Source organism: Leptosomus discolor, chromosome 10, assembly GCF_034619465.1.
Source record: "Leptosomus discolor isolate bLepDis1 chromosome 10, bLepDis1.hap2, whole genome shotgun sequence".
NCBI lineage: Eukaryota > Metazoa > Chordata > Aves > Leptosomiformes > Leptosomidae > Leptosomus > Leptosomus discolor.
The window spans coordinates 19,391,538-19,411,931 of record NC_141400.1 but is presented as its reverse complement, the minus strand read 5'-3'; the positions used below and the strand labels follow the sequence as shown (position 1 = coordinate 19,411,931).

The 20,394-nt window shown below is 40.1% G+C and overlaps 1 protein-coding gene across 2 annotated transcripts in view; it reads left to right on the top strand.

Moving 5' to 3' along the window:
* Positions 1 to 20,394, top strand: part of RAPGEF6 (Rap guanine nucleotide exchange factor 6) — a 127,411-nt gene that overhangs the window by 82,562 nt on the left and 24,455 nt on the right. Inside the window, exons 8-21 of one of the 2 annotated variants that reach the window (XM_086471081.1) lie at positions 3,895 to 4,078; positions 4,920 to 5,056; positions 5,822 to 5,980; positions 6,509 to 6,661; positions 7,187 to 7,351; positions 8,708 to 8,815; positions 9,176 to 9,379; positions 10,083 to 10,191; positions 12,144 to 12,387; positions 12,724 to 12,881; positions 13,943 to 13,957; positions 16,361 to 16,601; positions 17,708 to 18,091; positions 20,109 to 20,320. In XM_086471081.1, coding sequence (XP_086327207.1) covers positions 3,895 to 4,078; positions 4,920 to 5,056; positions 5,822 to 5,980; positions 6,509 to 6,661; positions 7,187 to 7,351; positions 8,708 to 8,815; positions 9,176 to 9,379; positions 10,083 to 10,191; positions 12,144 to 12,387; positions 12,724 to 12,881; positions 13,943 to 13,957; positions 16,361 to 16,601; positions 17,708 to 18,091; positions 20,109 to 20,320 — 2,473 coding nt within the window. Of the gene's footprint in view, positions 1 to 3,894; positions 4,079 to 4,919; positions 5,057 to 5,821; positions 5,981 to 6,508; positions 6,662 to 7,186; positions 7,352 to 8,707; positions 8,816 to 9,175; positions 9,380 to 10,082; positions 10,192 to 12,143; positions 12,388 to 12,723; positions 12,882 to 13,942; positions 13,958 to 16,360; positions 16,606 to 17,707; positions 18,092 to 20,108; positions 20,321 to 20,394 lie in introns of those variants that run through there. The other variant, XM_009961468.2, reaches the window with a different exon arrangement.

Here is a 20,394-nt window from a genome sequence, read left to right as displayed (position 1 = left end):
ACAGCTGCTTTGACCTGTAATAAGTATCCTCAGGTAAAATAATTCAACAGGTATTACAGAGTGAAATCATCTTTCTTTGCCCTGTCACAGGACAGCCTTTAAGGTGGCCAGCCGGGGTAACGTAGCTAATCCAGATCTTATCTCTAGGTGCAGGTGGGTAGGGTCTGATTCTGCTGGGATGAATCAGTTGGCTGTATCAGCAGCTTGCAATGCTGTTCTCTTCATGACCAACCAATTTGCATGTATTTCTTCTGTCTGTTTAGTTCTGTCAGTGGTATGCTTAGTTTCCCTCTATCTTTCTCCTTTTTTTTTAAATCTTTCATTTATCACTTTGGCAGTATATACTATTTGTGGGCAGCAAGATCATTGCCCAGCAATAATTCCAATTGTGGTTAAGGTTTTGATATTAAAGTGGATTATCCATAAAATATGCATGAAGGAATGGGCCTTACCGAGGGGTTTTCTGTCAGTTCTGAAGAAAGGTTTGGATGTTTTTCCTTGACAGAAGTGACATGAGGGAAGGAGAAAAAAACCCACCTTGCTCTTAATAGCAGATTGCATCAGGAGCCACAAGCACTACAATACATTATCACATAGAGTTGTTATGGCACAGGAAATCTTTTACGTGAGGCATATCTAATACTCTTCTTTCTGTCATTGAAGTAGAATACATACAGTTACCACCACAACTTTGCAAGGGCCAGTCCTTACGTCTTTGGCTTCCAAAGCATAGGCCAGTGTGCAGAGCATACCTGTGATCAACGTTTGGCAAACATGGCTGAAACATGTTAATTGGCAAAATTTGCAGTGCTCTATAGGAAGTAACAATAGTATGATTTTGAAAGCGCAGACAAATGTTTTGACAGTACTCTGGTGTTAACTTCCCGGATGATCTGCGTGACACACACCATTTGAGTCTGTTCCTGCTGCCTTCTCAATAGCTCTTCTTGCCCCATAGACCCAATCCTGAAAATCCGCATTTGTGTAAGATTTGAGGATTGCAGCTTCTGGTTTCATTTTGTAAGCCAGTAGCTCATAAACGTTTCTGTTAAGAACAATTTTGATATTTGATAATGGAAACAGCTGGGGCGTCATGCTTGGGAAGAGCAGCTACTTCTGCAGACAGCTTCGTGAGCAAAACCCTTCCTGTTCCTTCCAGCACTGCCTGACCTGCCAACGCTTTGTCAACCATCTGCACGTAATCTGTGAAACACAGTTTGGGAACAATCTCTTATTTCATAGCTTGACTGAATCATAACTAATTTATCAAGAAAAGAGAAGATTTGTTTATTGTCTTATATAGGATATACAATGAAAATTTTAAAGAATCACTTTTGTGTAGAACCTATAACCTCAGTTATGTTATCTTAGCTTGAGGTTATCAAAGTGGGCATTAGTACTGTAGTCTGTCTTACTCTGCCTAGAAAAGTTGATATGAATTGTGGCGATTTAGATGAAGAAATGCTAGAAAAGTCCTTGAATAAAATGCTGTACTGATCATGTGCCGCTGAGACTCTCCAAGCACAATTTGCACTTGGGCTTAATTCCAAAACTGTTAATGTGAGCTACATAAGCCAGTAAAGTGATGTAATATAAAACAGATTTAACCCTGTATGTATTGTTATCCTACTCTGAAAGAAATACTTACGTTAAATCATTTAAGCCTGATTTATTAGGTTTGCTGGCTAATTATTAAAATGAGGACAAGCTCAAGGGTCCAAGGTTATATCTAAAACCCGGTCTTTTCTGTCTAGTGAAAGAAGGAGATGCCGCTCAGCTGTCAAAGTGCTGGGGCTCGTGTTAGCCGATCAACATGGAGCGTGTAGGAAGATGGAGGCAGTGCAGTCTGTGATTAAATCACTTAAAATGGGTGGTGTTTTTTATGAGAAAAGGAAGGCAGGAGACCAACGTGGCTGAGTAGGGACCTCCTGGTCAAACAAAGGCTTAAGAAGGACATGCATACAGTGGAACCAGGAACATGTCCTGGGAGGAATGTAGGGATAGTGCCTGGACGGGTAGGGGCAGGATCAGGAAACGTGTGGCACAGTTGGAGCTGGATTTGGCAAGGGATGTGAAGAATAGCAAGAAGGGCTTCTACAGGTACATTAGTCAGAAAAAGAAGGTTAAAGGAAATGTATTCCCCTCCCTCCAAATAAGAGGAGAACTAGTGACATGCAGAAGGCTGAGGCACTCAACCATTTTTTTCTTTTTTGCCTCAGCTTTCTCTGGTAGTCACTCCTCCCACATCTCTTGAGTCTCTGAACCTCAAGAAGGGGACTGGGCGAACAAAGTCCTTCCCATGGTAAGAGGTCAGGTTTGAGACCATCTGAGGAACCTGAACATAGACGAGTCCGTGGGACCCAACAAGATGCGTCCCGGGGTGCTTAGGGAGCTGGCTGATGTAGGTGCTCAGGAGCTCTTCATCTTACTTGAAAAGCCAAGGCCATAGGGTGAAGTCCCCAGTGACTGGAGAAAAGGGACGAAGGCTCCTGGGAGAAGTTACTGCAACTTTTCAGTACTTAAAGGGGGCTTATAAGAACGTCTTTTTACCGGGGCCCATAGTGACAGGACAAGGGGCAATGGTTTTAAACTGGAAAAGGGTAGATTTAGCTCGGATAGAAGGCAGAAATTTTTTACAATGAGAGTGCTGAGATGCTGGAGCAGGTTGCCCAGAGAAGCTGTGGCTGCCCTGTCACTGGAAGTGTTCAGAGTCAGGTTGGCCAGGACCCCATCCTTTGTTTTGGAGGTTTTTGTGGACATACAGAGTATTTGATGCTTTAGTTTGTTGCATGTTTTTGTTAAATGTCAAGGATTTCTTTTAAAGTGAAAGTGAGTACTGTAAATGTGTTCATTTTATATTAAAAAAAAAATCCATTTTCTGCAAGTCCCTGCATAATTGCCTTGTATTTCTCAGTGACACTTCTTGTTCAAATTTTTGAATTTGAACAGGAAAATGATTTGCATGCTGACTTAAACAAAAAAAAAAAAAGAAAGTGATTGAGCAACTACTCTGTGGAAATTGAAAATTTGAAACTACTTTTTTTTTTGCCTTCCATCTGTTTGTAAAGTTATTTTCTTGCAATTACATCACTTAAACTTTACATAAGGAATTAGTGCAAATGATTTCTATGTGATTCTGCTTTTTGTTGCCAGTATTGCATTCTCTTTTGCCGTTGCTTCATGTGTCTGCTCAGTGTGATGTCTATATTGCCATCTATTGATGACAGCAGAAATGTGTCTACAGGCATTGGGTCACCAATGGTGTTACTGAATTATATTGTTACTTCATTAATAATACAGATTCTCAAATTGTGAAAAAGCATCTTGTTTATGTGAGTTCACAAGAAGGAGTAAAAGCTATAAAGTGAGAATCAGCTGATAGAGGAAAGAATAGTCATCCTTACCTCCCCCTGCTCCCAGTTGTATACTCCAACTAACATACTTGCTCTATGCCAGGGTTAAAATCCATGTTGTAACACCAAAATTAAAAATCAGATCAAATCCTTTTCACTTCAGCCACTCGGTCTGCTTTGGTTTTTCCTGTATTACACCCTTAACACCGGTGGGTTTATATTGCCTGCAGTTTATTGAGGGTGGGAAGGGATGTGAGTAAAGACAGAGAACAAATGTTCCCAGTATGTTAATTTTCTTTTTAGAGCTGGTGATCATAATTCCTGTAGCATGGTGTTGCTTTGTGCCAATAGTATGGATTTGTACCATTCTGTAACTGTAGATTTCGGTGTAATGTGTCTTTTTTCAGTGTTCAGAAAGGGAGCTATCACAATTTCTGGTTTGAATTGTTGGTCCCAAAATTTCTTTTGTATGAGCTCTCTGAGATAAAGCCATAGATCATTAAACTGAAGACATTGAACTCTTTGAATGTTTTCTTTGTAGGCTACAGAAAGTGAGATGGGAGACGTTGATTTAACAGGTCTTCCAGAAGCACCTGTAGATTCTGAAGATGAAGAAGAGGAGGAGGATGAAGACATTGACAGAACTTCAGATCCGCTTCTAGGGCGAGATGTTGTACGAGAGTGCCTTGAGAAAGAGCCTGCAGATAAAACCGATGATGATATTGGTGAGGAGAAATAAAAAAAAAAGCTCTTTATTTAAAACTATATCATGTAACATCTGTAAGAGAAGCATATCTGAAAACTGTTGAATGAGTTAATGTTAAATGTATATCCTCATAATTATGAATGATGCCTTCCAGAGATCACTTTGCTGTAGTGATAGTGTTAATTGGATGATTTCTCCTCTTACTAACTGAGAGAGTATTTGTTCTGTGAAACTAAGCGTTTAAAAAACAGTCTTTGAGATGCTTAAGGTGTTAAGTATTGCGGTCATTTGATAAAAGGGAGGGATAGGTAGCAAGGTAATTTGACCACCTGAAACTGTTGAATTAGTTATTAAATATCAAAGAGAACATGCCGTTACTGCGGCATAGATATACTTAATTGTAAACTGCCAAACGTTTAAGATAAAAATAATTTACTGCAGTGTTTAACTAGAAATTTGCATTAGTTTTAATAGTAAAATTTGTGCTCTGCTATACTTCACATTGCTTCTCTAAACACTGGAAAATCGTTTCATGCTCCTGTCAAGCTTATAATTACTGTACCATAAGGGTGTTTTTAAATTTTTCTCAATGTTTGAAGCTGAAGTGCTTTTACACTCCAGCTGGACTGCTCCCGTAGGAGTCAATCAGAACTTGGTCAAGACTGTAGAGCCGCATTCTGGTGGTTGATGACAGAACGCACACTGGGCTCATTTAGCCCCAGGCACTAATGGGGATTGTGACACCACCGAGCAATTTTTCCATGAATTTAACTGAGGTTTAATGTACCTGCGGAGGGTAAGGTATCTGAGGAGCATCTGGGCCTTGCAGTCTTCATACCGGTGTTTCCTTTGTCTAACAGAGCAATTACTGGAATTTATGCATCAACTCCCGGCCTTTGCAAACATGACTATGTCTGTGAGAAGAGAACTTTGCTCAGTGATGATATTTGAAGTAGTAGAGCAAGCAGGAGCCATCATACTTGAAGACGGCCAAGAAGTAAGTTACTGCTTACAACCTAACTTGAGTGCTAAAGGCGGTAGGTCAGCAAGGGCAGCTGGGGGTGAAGGGCTGGAAAATCACTTTCCCATTTCTGCACCTCTTCCGCACCTGAAAGTTACAGAATTTTTCTCTCACCATGACCCATATCCAAAATTTCCAAACCTTAGCCCATCCCTTTGGGAACTTCTGCCTGTATGTTGCTCTCTTGTTTGCTCAGACGAGTATAGCCGTAAAACAGCATTCAATGTGTCGTTACCAGGTAAGTGCTAACATCTCCAGGGGTTTATTTCAAAGATTGTTTGTGGCACAGAAGAATGCATCATTTCCAGTGGTAAAATAACTCTCTTGTAATGAAATCTCTCGCTGTCCTTGGATCAAGCACCTGGAATGGCCATAGCAGGTCATCCCTCCAAGTGGCCTCAGGTAGTGACCAAATGGGTACCCAGGGGAAGAGTGTTCATTCTCACTAAGTGGTATAAATATATTGTAGCAATTAGCCCACTGATTAAAAAAGCAATCTATTCATCAGCCTTCCTCCCTACGGAATTAGTTCTGAAATGAATGAAGAATGATGAAAAGGATTCCTGTTTCAGTCATCTTTATTGCTTGCCTTACAGTGCACATTTTAGTGAATTGAATGTGGCAAAATTGTGGTGACAACAGACTGCATGAATAAGCCTTTCTACGACAGGAGCGCTGGAACAGCTTATAGAAGTTGTTGAATTAGCTTCACTTTTTAAATTTGTTTTTTACTTCCTCTAGCTCGATTCTTGGTATGTTATTTTAAATGGCACAGTGGAAATCAGCTATCCTGATGGGAAGAGTGAGAGCCTCTGTATGGGAAATAGTTTTGGGATTACTCCCTCTCTGGACAAACAGTACATGAATGGAGTGGTCAGAACCAAAGTAGATGATTGCCAGGTAAGATTACAGTTCTATACAACTACCTTGTATTTTTAAGTATCTAATAAAAGAAAACAGACTACTTTCGTCTTTATTCCAGGAGCAGAAAAAAGGAGGTTGGTATTTTGTGGGTCAAGGGCTCTGCTGATGTTGGGTTGGTTGTACACTCTTTAGTAGCTGAGAATTATTTCACACTGCTTTGTGTGAGAAACAAGAGCTTCTGCTTTGTGCTGAATGTCAGCTTAGTCCACCCCAGTCGTGCTGTGTATGTGATTGATACGCAGTAAAACCAGATAAATAGAAAATACCCATTTCCACTTCTTAAAGGCTTTGTCCTCTGTATGTTTAGCCCACTCAAACAACCTTTTGGAGATGTAGGAAGGTGATCAGTTCTGTTTGTCTTCTGACTTTCTCCTGTAGTTAGGCAGAGTGGAGTGGGGTTAGTATCAAATGCTATGCTATCATGATTGTGTCAGAGCAGCCCAGAGATGGGGATACCTTCATGTTTTGGATCTTTATTAACAATCCTGTGGTGTTTGGGGACAGTTTGTCTGTATAGCCCAGCAAGACTACTGGAGGATTCTGAACCACGTGGAAAAAAACACTCATAAGGTGGAGGAAGAAGGAGAAATTGTTATGGTAAAGGAGCACAGAGAGCTGGATCGCAGTGGAACCAGAAAAGGACACATAGTTATCAAGGTGAGTTTCTTTGTGCTTTCCATGAATCTATTAAACCTTATTTATTAGTAAATAAATACAATTTTGGTTTGAAGCTAGAGCATGTACTCAGTTTTGTCTGTCTCAGCTCAAAAAAAAATTCAAAGGCATTTACAAAATTTACTTCCATCTCCCTTTTAATACAGTTAGACCTCTTCAGCACATACATTGAGTTTTGTGTTGGGAGCAGCCTTTGGGCACCTTTGTGTATTGATCTGGGTTTTTGTAATCTGGAAGAGAAACTTAAGCTGTAGCTGTTTCTTAAAAATAAAACTAAGGGACGTTACTAATTGTTTTAGCCAGCTATTACCTATGCAAAACGTTTGGGCTGAGAAGCATAAAGATTTGATTTAAGCACTTTAGTGTGTTTTCTTCAGAGTTTGCATTCACTGAAATTTGAAAAGGGAGTATACTGTTCACACGGTGTTATGTTAAGATACTGATATGTTGAGAGAGGTAGTGACAAGAGATATCAGTTGGGTTGTTGTTATTTGTTTAATTTTTAAGGCAACACCCGAGCGACTCATCATGCACTTAATAGAAGAACATTCTATTGTGGATCCAACCTACATCGAAGATTTCCTTTTAACATACAGAACATTTCTCACAAGCCCTCTGGAAGTTGGAAATAAACTCTTGGAATGGTTCACAGTGGACAGCCTCAGGGACAAGGTTGGTTTGAGTCTAAGAGATTAGTATTTCTGGTGACAATGTCTCCCAAATTGATTCCTTTGTGTAAAGCTGATAAACGAGGATTATTCTCCAGCTATTCTGTATGAATTATTTTAAAGCGAAGTATTTTTCTGTATGAACTATTTTAAAGCGAAGTATTTTTCACTGGTATCGAGAGAGGATTCTTCAGGGTGTCGTATGCGTATAGTGTCCTATCCTAAATCGGGTATGACGCTGCTTCTCTTCTGCAGAATGATAAATACCATTTTCTATTCAATTTAAAGATGTAAATGCCAGGCTTTGAAATCCTTTTTCACCAGAAATGCAGGGAAATTATGTTCATGATCTGCTGGACATACAGTCTGTCTTTTCACAACAGCGTTGTGCTTGTCTTCCATAATTTTCTGCTGTACAGCTCTTCAGTGTATTGTGCACATTTTATTGGAGCAGCTTATTGCAAAGTCTGTACTTAAAATAAACTCTGCTCAAGACAGGTGCAGTTGATAAAAGCACTTCCATAAATAGAACGAGGTTCAACTCTGTAACTGTATGCATGTACACATGAGAAATGTTCATAGGCTGGAACTTGTATCCATGTCCAATTTGTTGAAAATTATGGCAATAAAATTCTTAGCCAGCAGTTTTATGTGCTTGAGCTTTGGGCTGAAGGAAACCCAACAGACTATCAAAACGCTGTGATTTTTTTGTGTAGGAAATTGTCTGGAGTCTTTTGCTGTGTTTACTCCTTCTCTTCTTACCTCTTTTGGTGCTGTTCATTTTGGCAACTACTGTTTTTTAAGAAAAGGAAAATAAAAAAAAATAAAAAAGCAAATAGAGGAAAGTATTTTTAGAAGAGAAATTGCTATAGATGAACCTTTTTATATAACACAAAGACTGACTTCATCATAAATGATAGAAACTGTAGCACGTAAAAAAGCAAACCTGCAGATTTAACTAAAAGTTCTTAAAAGAAAGGTTTTTTTTATTGTCACAACGTACTTCCAAGAACTTTCATTAAGGAGATCATTAGGGTGCTTTAAAAAGGTCAGTTTTTTGAACAGCATAAAGGAAGAGTTAACTGAAGATGGATCTGTGCACCAGTGGGTACTGTGTGATGTAGCCAATTAAGTACAAAACTGTCAGGTTTTTTTATTTTTCATTTGTTTCCACAAATAAAGGAAAAGATGATTTCAGGTGTAAACGTCTTCTGCTTCTGTTTGTTACAGATGCAATAATCTGTTGTGCGTTATTCTGCCATGTCCTTGTATTCCTCTTTGCTTATGGATTAAAGCTTATAGGGGAAGACTCATCGGTACCTTCATTTGTACATAATCGATTTGTTGTCATTTTTTACAGGTTACCAGAGTGGTCTTACTGTGGGTGAACAATCATTTTAATGACTTTGAGGGGGATCCTGCTATGACTCGATTTCTGGAAGAATTTGAAAAGAACTTGGAAGATACGGTAAGAGCAAAAAAGAATGACTGTCCTACTTCCTAGTATTACCCATTTTCATTTTCCAGTGTGTCACCAGTGGCTAACACCTTGTACTCTATAATTGTAACAATTAATAGATGGCTTTTAACATGGACATATTTGTTCTTAAATATATGTTTAGATACCAATATCCATATAAAATAGTGTGTACGGCATTCATTTATGTAGCTTTGCATTACTACAAAAGAGGACAAGGTTTATTTAGTAAAATTCAGATACATGGCATCAAAGGTCCTTTTGCTGGCACTTGGGGTTTTTTTTCACAACTGTTGTTCCATTTCTGGTAAAAGAAACGTTGCACTCCATTTTGTGTTTTCTGCGTTACAGAAAATGAAAGGACATCTCAGATTGCTGAATATTGCCTGTGCTGCCAAAGCAAAATGGAGACAAATCACCCTGCAAAAACCTTCTAGAGATTCGCCACTCTTTTTCAGCCTCCTTGGAGGAAGCGACAAGGGTTTTGGTATTTTTGTAGAGACTGTGGAAATAGGCAGTAAAGCAGCAGAAGCTGGACTGAAGCGTGGTGATCAGGTAAAAAGAATAAAATTCACTTAAAATATTCTGGTTCAAACAACTGTAGTGTTGCCCACAGAAGGATTATGCTGTTGACTAGAAACAAACAACTGGCTTGTAGTCTGTTGTGAATGCCACCGTTCAGCTTCAGCTTACGTGTGTTAAATGGAGTTTCTAGTAAACAGTGTTCGAAATACTTAAAATATTTCAAAAACAGAATGGGAGAAGAAACCAAGTTGTGGTTATTTTTTTAAACTTTCTGATCGGAGATACAGTTCAGTTGAAGCCATCAGATTGGTTTGTTGGATTGATTCCCTCCTCACGTGGATCATCCCAGTTTGCTGAGGCTGGTGGAGCAATGACGGTTCCCACCGGGTGAAGATCTGGCCTTTGGTGTGATACCAGTTCTGTGATTCATCATCCACCATTTTTGATTTGGGTGCAGTTCCTCATGGCAAGAATGTCCTGTTGTCACAGAAAATAAATTTGTTTAAAGTGTTTGTGAGGTAGAAATAGAGGTCCTGGCTTGTTTACAGGATATAAGTTCACTGACATGATGAAAATAGTTCTTCTACAAAGAATGTTTTCATTCTACAACAGCTGTGATGATGACATAGTAAGTTCTGGAAAGTTCTTACTGTGCCTGTGTTGTCACCTTTGTATGTGTAAGTCTGTCAAACAGTTGTTCTCCTAATAGCCCAATTTTTTTTTCTTCCTGAAGATAATGGAAGTAAATGGACAGAATTTTGAGAACATTACCTTTGTAAAAGCTCTGGAAATCTTAAGGAACAACACTCATCTCTCCATTACTGTAAAAACAAACATTTTTGGTGAGTAGACTCTGTCTGATGTATTTTTGTGTATGTGAAGAAAAACTCCAGTCTTCCTGACTTTAGAAGTGCAATAAGATTCCCACCTTTTTTTTTCTTCCAACTTGCTCTAGGAGTGAAAAGTTGTGCAGAAGTCCCCTCGTTGTGCCTCTGTTTGCTCAGATAAATTCTTGTGTGCCAAGGGCTGCACGTTGGGTGGCACAAAGCCAGCACAGCCAGCTCTTTACTCCCTGAGAAATCCTCAAATGGCTGGTTAAGCGGCTTTAGTGTCCCTTCATGCGATAGGGCTGAAACAGAGCCAAGGGGTCTGCGCCAAAATACTTTTGCCAAGAAACAGCAAAAATACAAACCCGGGCTTTTGTAAAACTTTTTATAATGGCTGTAGAATGATGGGATAAATTGCCTTTATATCTAAAATTGAAAAAAGTAGTATCGCATATAAACGTTGACTTTTAATTGTCAATGTGAATATAAACACATAAATACCTCTTTAAAATCTCAGTCAAATCATCTGTTCTTTTTCCATAATCCTATTCAGACAACAGAATAACCGTAGCTACAAAAAGGATGAGGCTGCACATGAGAGAGTTCTTTCCTCTGGAGCTGTATCGGAGACCTTCTGATGGTTTCCTTTCTGATTTTCTTCCTCCAGTTACCTGTCCTTGTTCACTGTTGGTTTCCTTTTCGATTATTGTTTTCTGTTTACCACTCTGCAGGCAGAAAGTTTCAGAAGCCTGGCAGTTGCTTATTAGCGTAATTCCAAAAAAGTATAAAACCACCGTGGTAACCGGTGGTCCAGACTGTGGAATGGCATAAAATAAACCATAGCTGGAACTGAGACAGTGATAGAGTGTTCATTTGTATTATAAATGTAAGCAACCCACCTTTACGAGTGGATTCTAATCTCTTTCTGCTAGCTGGTAACTTCAAGGTGATTTCTCTGATAAATTTTAATGAATACATGTCTTGAAGCTTTTTCCACCACTGATACTCATTATCCTGTCGTTGTAATTGAGTGCTAAGTGCCTGGTGCTGACAATGAGCAATTCCTGTTCCTATATTTGAATCTATACCGTGAAGGCTTGTAGGCTTCAATTCCATTACATGATAGAAATATGCAATTTGACTGGGTTGCCTTGCTTATAGGACAATCTGAGTAATTTGCTTTGTACAGTTCTGTGTTCTCCCAGTATTTCCACGTTTTCGACAGAAAATACTGCATTTCTGACTTGAGTGACTTAAAAAGTTTTTTAAAAGATCTTTAAAAAATATAATTTATATTGATAAACCGATTTGAACAATTGGTTTTCACCTTTTATATGTGGGCAGGAACACAAAGAACATAAACCCTGTCTTTTCTGTGGAATCATATCTTCAGGAATGTCAGCATTGGTAATAGGCTGACTTAGTTTGATAAATGAAATAAGAAACCTGATGCAGCTTCTGTTCAGCAGTATTGCTAAAAGCAAACAAAGGCAGTTTTGGAAAGTGTCAGTCATGTCTTGCAGTTATTCTTGAGGAAGCATCTGTACTCCATTACCTAAAGGCTGCAGACAAAAAAGTCAATAAATACATTGAGCTGATTGCTGTGAATGCAAATGTTTCCTTGTCATCTGTCTGCTAAGGGTAGACTGGCTCTATTAAATTTGCTGTGATACATGCTAATTTCAAAAGTGGTTAGGAGAACAGTGCTGTGTGGCATGTTTGGTGGTTTTTATTGAACGTTTAGGGGTTACTCGTTCTGCCAAGGTAATCAAAAGCAAAACTTAGATGGAAAAGACTCACAGGCTTAGCATCAACATTAAAACACAATATATTGCCTGGTTTGTAACTCCTTGATTCACTTTTTCTGCAGGGATGTGGGAAGCAAAGGGTTTGAGGGGAAAGAAGAATTGACTGTGAAGTTTTAAGTATGGGAAGGTAAATCACAACGATTGTATCTTCTCTTACAGTGTTTAAGGAGCTGCTCTGCAGGATAGGACAAGAGAAGAATGGAATTCCACATATTCCAAAAATTGCAGAAAAGAAAAACAACCGTTATTCCATCCCAGATATGCCTGGGGATGTGGAACAGATGTTTCCCCGTGAAAAAGGAAACAAGAAAATGAAAGCAAACACTGTATCTGGTGGGAGAAACAGAATCAGGAAGATTTTAGACAAGACCCGATTCAGCATCTTGCCTCCAAAACTGTTCAGGTTTGTCAGACTCTGCTGGTCAAAAAGTAGTTGTTCCTTATGAAGTTGTGATATTTTAGTTGCTTGGGATCTTCAGTCTTTATGTCCATGTTGCTTGTATTTAAAAAAAAAAAAAATGCAGTAAATCTGACCCGTAAGTGCAAAACCACACCAAAATGTCTTTTCTCTCCCAGTGAACGCTTTCAAATATATTTTTCCTTGGTCCTTGCTTTGGGAGCCGGTGTACAACATGTAATTCAAACACCCGAGTGCTGTTAATTCTTTTCCTTGTTTTATTTATCCCGAGATGAATGCGAGGAGCTTAATGCCCCTAACGGGAACACCCTTGTTTTGCAGCGATGGCAGTGTGAGCCAGTCGCAGGACGACAGCATAGTCGGGACTCGGCAGTGCAGACACAGCCTGGCCATCATGCCCATTCCGGGAACACTCTCCTCCAGCAGCCCAGACCTGTTGCAGCCAACAACAAGCATTCTGGATTTCTCTAATCCTTCAGGTAAAACAGCAGCAGCAGCTTGATTTACAGGATGGTGACAAGGCAGCAAGAACTCCGCCTTGCCGGCCTCAAACGTGCCGAGTGTGGTTACCTGTTTATCTTGTGGCTCTAACAGGTCTAAACTGGAGATTTGCTGAAAATCCAAGCTGCCTAAAGCTCTCTTGCCTGCTTTTTTTGTCATGTGGCACTTGGCTTGTTTTTACAAAGAAATTGTAAATTGTAGTTTGCCACCTCTGAGAATCTTTGATTTTTTTCTGGAGTTTACCAGAGCTCTGGTGGAAGCAGGTTGTCCTTGTCTGCACCTTTCCTCTTTTGCCATCTCTTCCCAACACCACTGCTCCTGGTGATCTGACCTGTCCACCCACCATCTTTGAACCTATATTTCAAGCAGAACTGTGGCTAGACTACGACTGCCATGGTACCAACATAGTGATATTAATGTTTAATGTTTTACAAACGTTCCCTGTATTCAACTGTGTGTGTGGAAAAACTGAAAAATGTTTTGAGATGTGCAGTCTGTGCTTTCATACCCTAGGAATACAGGTTTTGGTGTGGCTGCAGGAGGCATTTGTTGGTTATATTGTTATATGCAGCTGTCTGTAAACAAGTCAGAATCTTGTTTCCCTATTTCAGGTGTAAGTTCTGTGCATAATTACGTATTCTGTAAAGTGCCTTGAGGCAATCACTTTTGTTTGTGTAAACTTGCAGATTTCCCCTTCAAAAAGGATGTACACAGATATATCCTAGCAAGTGCGTAAATATCCGTAGCCAGGAAGTTCCCTTTTTGCTGCAGATCCAGGTTCTCGCTCTCTGTGTGAGGGGTACACACATTTGCTAAAATCTTCATTGTTTTTTAGCACTCTACAAGTTACTGCATAATGGGAAGTGTTGGTAACTTCTTACCTTTAAGTTTACTGTAACTAACATGCTGTCATTTTTGAATGGCAGAGAAAACCAAAATATTTCTGACAGTGCACTACGTACACTTGATAAATTTTGTAAACTTCTAAATCTTGATTTGGCGTTGACACAGGTTTTTTTTCTTTTTTTCCTGCCTGCAGCTGTTGGGTTTTACTGTAAGTATCTTGATGTACAGCATCCTGTAGACTTTAATATTGCATGGCTTGCCTGTTAAACTTAACACTCTCATACGTTGCATTGACATAGTTACTGCTGTTAGGGCGTTAGATAGTGCTGGGCCCTGTAATCTTCCCGTAAATAAAACAAATCTGTGGGTTCTCTTTACGGGCACAGTGCTGTGTTCAGGCCCAGACCTGCATTTGTTCCCGTTTCTGCTACCGACACGCTGAATGACCTTTGGCAGGTTACTTTGCTTCTCTGTGACCTTGCTTTAAAGGCATGAAGCTGCTTATATCCCTTCTATAGAAACTGGAGTTTTAGATGGTAACGTAGTTTGAGATTTAGTTTGTCCTTCCATTGTACGCTGTAACTAAAATTACGTGCATGCCAACTTGAAACCTGGTTTGTCTTGTCAACACAAGATAAAAACGCAGAAGGAAAAGAATTTTATTAATGTTTACCTGCTTCAACGCAAAGACCATGAAGACAGACGTGTGCTTGTGATAAGTTTCCCTCACCTGTCACAAGTGACACTAAATTTTGGTTGCATGATGATTCTTCCCCCCCATTACTTTTCAGTTTTTGGTTTTATTTTAGTGTGCTCTGATTTTTAAGTATGTTGATACCAAGGTACAGATGCTTGCTGCTTCTGTTGATTTGTTGTGATTTTTATGAGTGCAGGCATTTCCCAAATTATTCAATGTGTCATTTTCACCACTATCACTCTGAAATAAGCACATAAGATTTATCTTTCACTTTTTATAGCCCCCATTCATGTGTGTGTGGAGTTCTCAAATTCCACTCATCCCCAACTATTAGTGAGACTGTCTCAATGTGATAGTCGTAATAATGAAACTGTTAGTAGTTAGAATTAGTTTTCAATCAGATGGGCTTTTTTTAACACCTGATTTCCTCCTATCTTCCAGTTTATTTACAGCTGATGTTGAGGCTTTCTTTTTTTTCCAATGGGTGGACACTTTTGATGCTGGGTTCTAAATTACTTTTTGCTCTGAAATTCCTGCTACTTGCCCCCATAATACCATTGAGTCCTCATGCAAGAAAAAGTAAGCCCAAGGTCACTGCCCCCCCTAAAAGAGATCTTCATTTCTTCCTTAAGCAGTGGATTTTGACAGAAAAAAAAAGAATGTATAGGCGATGGGGTAAGCAGCATATAAAACTGCTGGCAGGAGCTCGGTGCAGAGCCCAGCAGGATGGTTCCCCTGGCAGAAGTCCCCGTTCCCCTCAGGCAGAGGGATGCCTGGTCATTCCCTGCCCGCTCTGCCCGGCAATTCGGGGGCTCCCCTTGGGTGGCAGGTCCCGTACCTCTGTGCCCAGGTTGGGCACTTACTGCTGAGGTTATTAGAGCCTGGTCAGGTAACAGCGAGAGAAGCGAAGGGCTGTTTCGGAGGCTGTTGCTGGGATAACAGCCCTTCGCTTCTCTCACCGGGCCCCTCTGATGCGGGAGTTCGTGGACTATCTGCCTCCGAGGTGGTGTTGGAGTAGCTGCAGGCTCTGAAGACGTGGCTGAGCGCTCAGAGCCTCGCACCTCGTCAGGTCTGCAGAAAACTTGTGACGTTTTAGTCTTCAGAGTTTGGGGAGGGGGGAAAAACTGTGCTTCCTTCAGCCTTAAATTAGTGTGCGCTCTTCCTCTTGATGGTTTTTTCCCCAGTCCGTTTTATTTTGAAAAAGAAGCCTTCTGTAATAATTAACGGAGCGAATTACTTCCAGTCATCAAGCTGTAGATTAAACGTGTTTTTTCAGCTACTTATTTCCTGCTGTAGGCTGCCTCAGATAAAGCCGTTCTCCAATGCATTTATAGTGCATAAAATGTGCTATAAATAAGTACGCTAGCCAAAGAATTAACTGCTGGCAGCAGCTTAGCTCCTTCAGGGTGAGAGAGGGAATGTAAAAGTTTGCAGCTAGCTATGGGAGCAACCAAATCTCCTTCCTTCTCCTGCCTGCAGCCCATCCACACATGCTCAATGGCTTTCCCTGCCCGGGAAGGGTGCCCTGGCACACGTGTCGATTCTGGCTCTTGCAACGACACCAGAGCCAAAGAAGGAAGGATGCTGCCAAAGATTTCAGACATGCTGAGAAGCGCAGTGTACAGCTTGGTGACATCTCGAAATGTCTTGTACTTGGATTTGCGGTCGTGGGATGATAAAGTAATTGAGTTGGGGAAACACAGAGAGGAGAGTCCTCTTTTTTATCCTCCCAAAGTTGAAGGAAACAAGTGAATATTTAAATGAATATTTATCAAGTCCAGCATGGCTTTTTTTTCCTTGCGAGATGTTTTTTTGTTGTTGTTTTCTGGCTGTCAAATGAGACAGTAACTGACCTCATGTCTTTTCAAGGGAAAAGTGACTTTGTACATTAAAGGTGTTACTCTGTTATTTTAGATATTCCAGATCAAGTCATAAGAGTTTTCAAAGCAGATCAGCAGAGCTGTTACATTATCATCAGCAAAGACACTACGGCAAAAGAGGTCGTGAGCCACGCCGTCCACGAGTTCAACCTGACAGGAGCCCCGGAGACCTACTCCCTCTGCGAGGTGTCCGTCAGCCCCGAGGGAGTCATCAAGCAGCGGAGGCTCCCAGATCAGTTCTCCAAACTGGCCGACAGGATTCAACTCAACGGCCGGTAAACGTGCCCTTGTTGTGATTTGGGTTTGGATTTATTTGTCTTTTAGGATTGAAACATCGGGGAGGGATGTTTTAATTAAAATAGGTGTCTATTAGAAGAACAAGCAAGAACATGGCAATAACTTACACTTCACTCTCTTCTTCCTTGTTTCACCTTCCTCTTGTGCCCCCTCCTCAAAACTACGGCTGGCTTGCTGGATGACAGCTGAATTTAGCAGATCAGGAGACAGCTGAATTTAGCAGATCAGGATAACTTACATAGCTGCTTACACTTCTAAAGAAAAAAACTGTATTTTTTCTGACACTTTCCGTGTGTACTTGAGGATTAAACCGTACAATTAATTACTTTCTCAATGATGTCATGTTGCAGTGAACTGATACTAACCTTTCGTTTTCGTGTAAACTGTTATGAATGTTTCTGAAATGTCAAGTGCTTCAGTTTTATCTGCTGACCTGATCCGTACCAGAAGAAAGTTTATTAAGTAGAAAATTCTTCAGTTGTCTTTGCTAGGCAACAGAGGGAATTTATGAGGAATAAACTTTTGTGTATTGGAAAGTGATCTTCTTGGGACCGTGGAAATGAATTTTCCAGATACATTTTCATTTCCTGAGTACTGTGTGCTTCATGTAAATATTAATATGCCACACTAAATTTATGTAAGAAACCACATTAAATTGGTGTAAGAAAAGGAGAAATACATTAAGAAGAGATTTCTCAGGACTAATGTGCATTTGAAATGTTATTTCACTGCTGAATTTACAAATGGAAAAGGAACTTTTTCTGCAGATGAAAGCTACAGCATATTATGGACTATTGTATTGAAAATATCAGCAAAGAGGTAGATTAATACAGTTTTTGAAATGTTTTTTTCTTTCAGTAATGATGGTGTTTTGTACTAGCTAAAGTACAAGGTCGAGCTTTCCTTTCCTGCCTCTGCCTTTGCCTCTCCCTCTGGGTTGTCAACAGTAACGTGGAAATAGTCCCACGTAAACACTGCTGTGGTGTCAGTGATGTCCACAGATTGGTCTAGTTCAGTGTCTTTGTGTTCCCAAACCCTTTGAGGAGCATCTCTAATGTTTTATTGTAACTCAATTCTTCTCTAGGTATTATCTAAAAAACAATATGGAGACAGAGACCTTATGCTCAGATGAGGATGCTCAAGAGCTACTGAGAGAGAGCCAGATTTCTCTCCTGCAGCTGAGCACCATTGAGGTCGCCACTCAGCTTTCCATGAGAGACTTTGAATTATTTCGCAATATCGAGCCTACAGAATACATCGACGACCTTTATAAGCTGGACTCCAAAACAGGAAATGCTCACTTGAAACAGTTTGAGGACGTCATAAATCAAGAGACGTTCTGGGTTGCCATGGAAATTTTAGCAGAGCCCAACCAACTCAAAAGAATGAAGATTATTAAGCATTTCATTAAAATTGCTCTCCACTGTCGAGAATGCAAGAACTTCAATTCCATGTTCGCTGTTATAAGGTAAAATCCTTCCGATTTGTCAGGTCTGATTTGTGCTGTCAAAGGCAAGTCAGTTAATCTAAACGGAAAGAAAAGAAATCGGTATATCCTGAACAGATTACCGATGGTGCCGGGTGGTTTTAAGGGAATTACCAGGCTTTTCAAAAGCCAGACTGTGCAGAGTTGTATTATTGCTGCAGTCTTTGTCTTCCTCAGCCTCAGAAGCTCAGTCTTACTGCGGTGGTTGATGTGACTGTCTCTCTTTAACCATTACCTAGCGGGGAAAGAGAAGACTTTGACCAAAGCAGTGTTTGACTGATGAACTTCAGAAGTTGCCTGGACGTTGCTGTCATTTTCCATGATTCTGGCACCCAATTTCCCCTCTTCTTTTCAGTCATCGTCATTTTTCAGTGTGCACTGAGTCATATCTGCAATGATAAGATTGCTTATTTCTTCCTTTCATTGTAAGGACTTCCTCAAATCAGTCTTGTTCAATTTTCCTTTTCATTCTTTGCTGTCGCTTGCTTCTCTGTCTGCGCCGCCCCCCCCCTCCCCTGTTTGCACATTCAGACTTTCTCTTCTGATTTATACTAGATGCTGCTACTTTAACAGCATGAGTTCAGCATTTTCTTTATTTGCAATTATCTTATACTCAGGTTTTACTTTAAAAAAAAAAAAAAAAAGCACTGTAATTCATCAGGCAAAAATCTGGATTCACGCTGTTAATCCCAGCACTATCTTTGAAAATACCATTTCAAAATATTTTCTTCCATGTCTAGCCAGATTATCAAATGGTATTGACTTCTGTTTAATCATATATCCAAGAATTCATGAATTTCCTTAAAGGGTACTGGGCAGCCATCGGGGCTGTGGCTACTCATTACATGGTGAATACACATGTGGATACTGAACCTAATTTCTATGTTCCGCTCCCTAATTTCTCGTGGTTTATTGTAGGTGGAGAAATGACTCTTCCTGCTTCACGGTTAAGTCTAACCAGGCCATGACTGAAGCAGTCTTTGGTCAAAAAAAAAAAAAGGCAAATAAATTAGCTTTTGTTTTACTCTTATTTCCAGAGGAATATGCCACAGGGGTTCTCGTTCCTGCCTTGCCTTGCATATCAATACGATGCCATATGTTTCATGGAATAGGAAGATAACCATCCTAATGTGACACGTAAAAGGAGAGCTGTGTGGTGTGGCATATGTTTGATTTTTCATGTGAGAGGAGGCTTTGTTTGTGATTTGACAATAGCATGGAGAGAAATCTGTATTAAAAAAACCCAAACAAATACAAAATAATTTTTTTAAGCTTTCAAAATGAGAAAAAATCCTCTTAGAATAGCAAATTCAGGAATTGTGTGATTTTGGATTTACTAAAGAATGCTGGAGAATATCAGTTCCCAGTTTTGCAGCTACAAGGACTTGAGCAAAGTTGGTGACAAATTAGGATAGGGAAGATGAATAGGTTTCCTTTATTTTAGGTTTTTTTTTTTTTCATTGTATCCAACTAATTCTGGATATATCTTTACTTCATGGGAATGAGGGCACCATATCAAGCTTTAGCATATCTGCTGCTTCTGATTCTCAAGTCTGGTGCTCATTTACAGATGCTCCCAACATACTCCTCTGTAGTTTCGCCACTTTTGCTTGGGATAAGCTGGGCGCTGTTCTCGCTCGCTGCTGAGCCGTGTATTCACCCTGTTAATTTTTCACCCTTTTTGTCCTCATTGTGGTATCCATTTTTACAGGAGAGGAGTGATTCTTAAACAGAGAGATTGTTTTGGCAGGCTAACTTGAAATTTGCACCTTGTGAGTAGGAAGCAGTCATGGTTTTTACAGTTCTCTTTTTCACTTGCACGCAAGAGTGAGCAGCAGAGGTTTCTTGTGATGAACTTGCAGCCTGGCATTCACCCAGCTTTACAGTTAACCTTGTGAAAGCTATTTTTAATCCTTAAAACCAAAAACCAACCCTTTACTTCCTTGTGAAAGATAATGATTCCGCTAACAGCTAACAATGAAATGTATCTGCCTTACAGTGGGTTAAATCTCGCACCAGTAGCACGGCTCCGGGGCACTTGGGAAAAGTTACCGAGCAAGTATGAAAAGCACCTCAGAGACCTTCAAGATCTTTTTGATCCATCTCGAAACATGGCAAAATACCGCAACATCCTTAGCAGCCAGAGCATGCAGCCTCCAATTATCCCGCTTTTTCCCGTGGTCAAGAAGGATATCACGTTTCTGCACGAAGGTAATGTGAAACACAGAGAAATAATACATTAAGCATGGAATATGCTTTAGCCCTTTCTTCAGTGCTCCGTGATT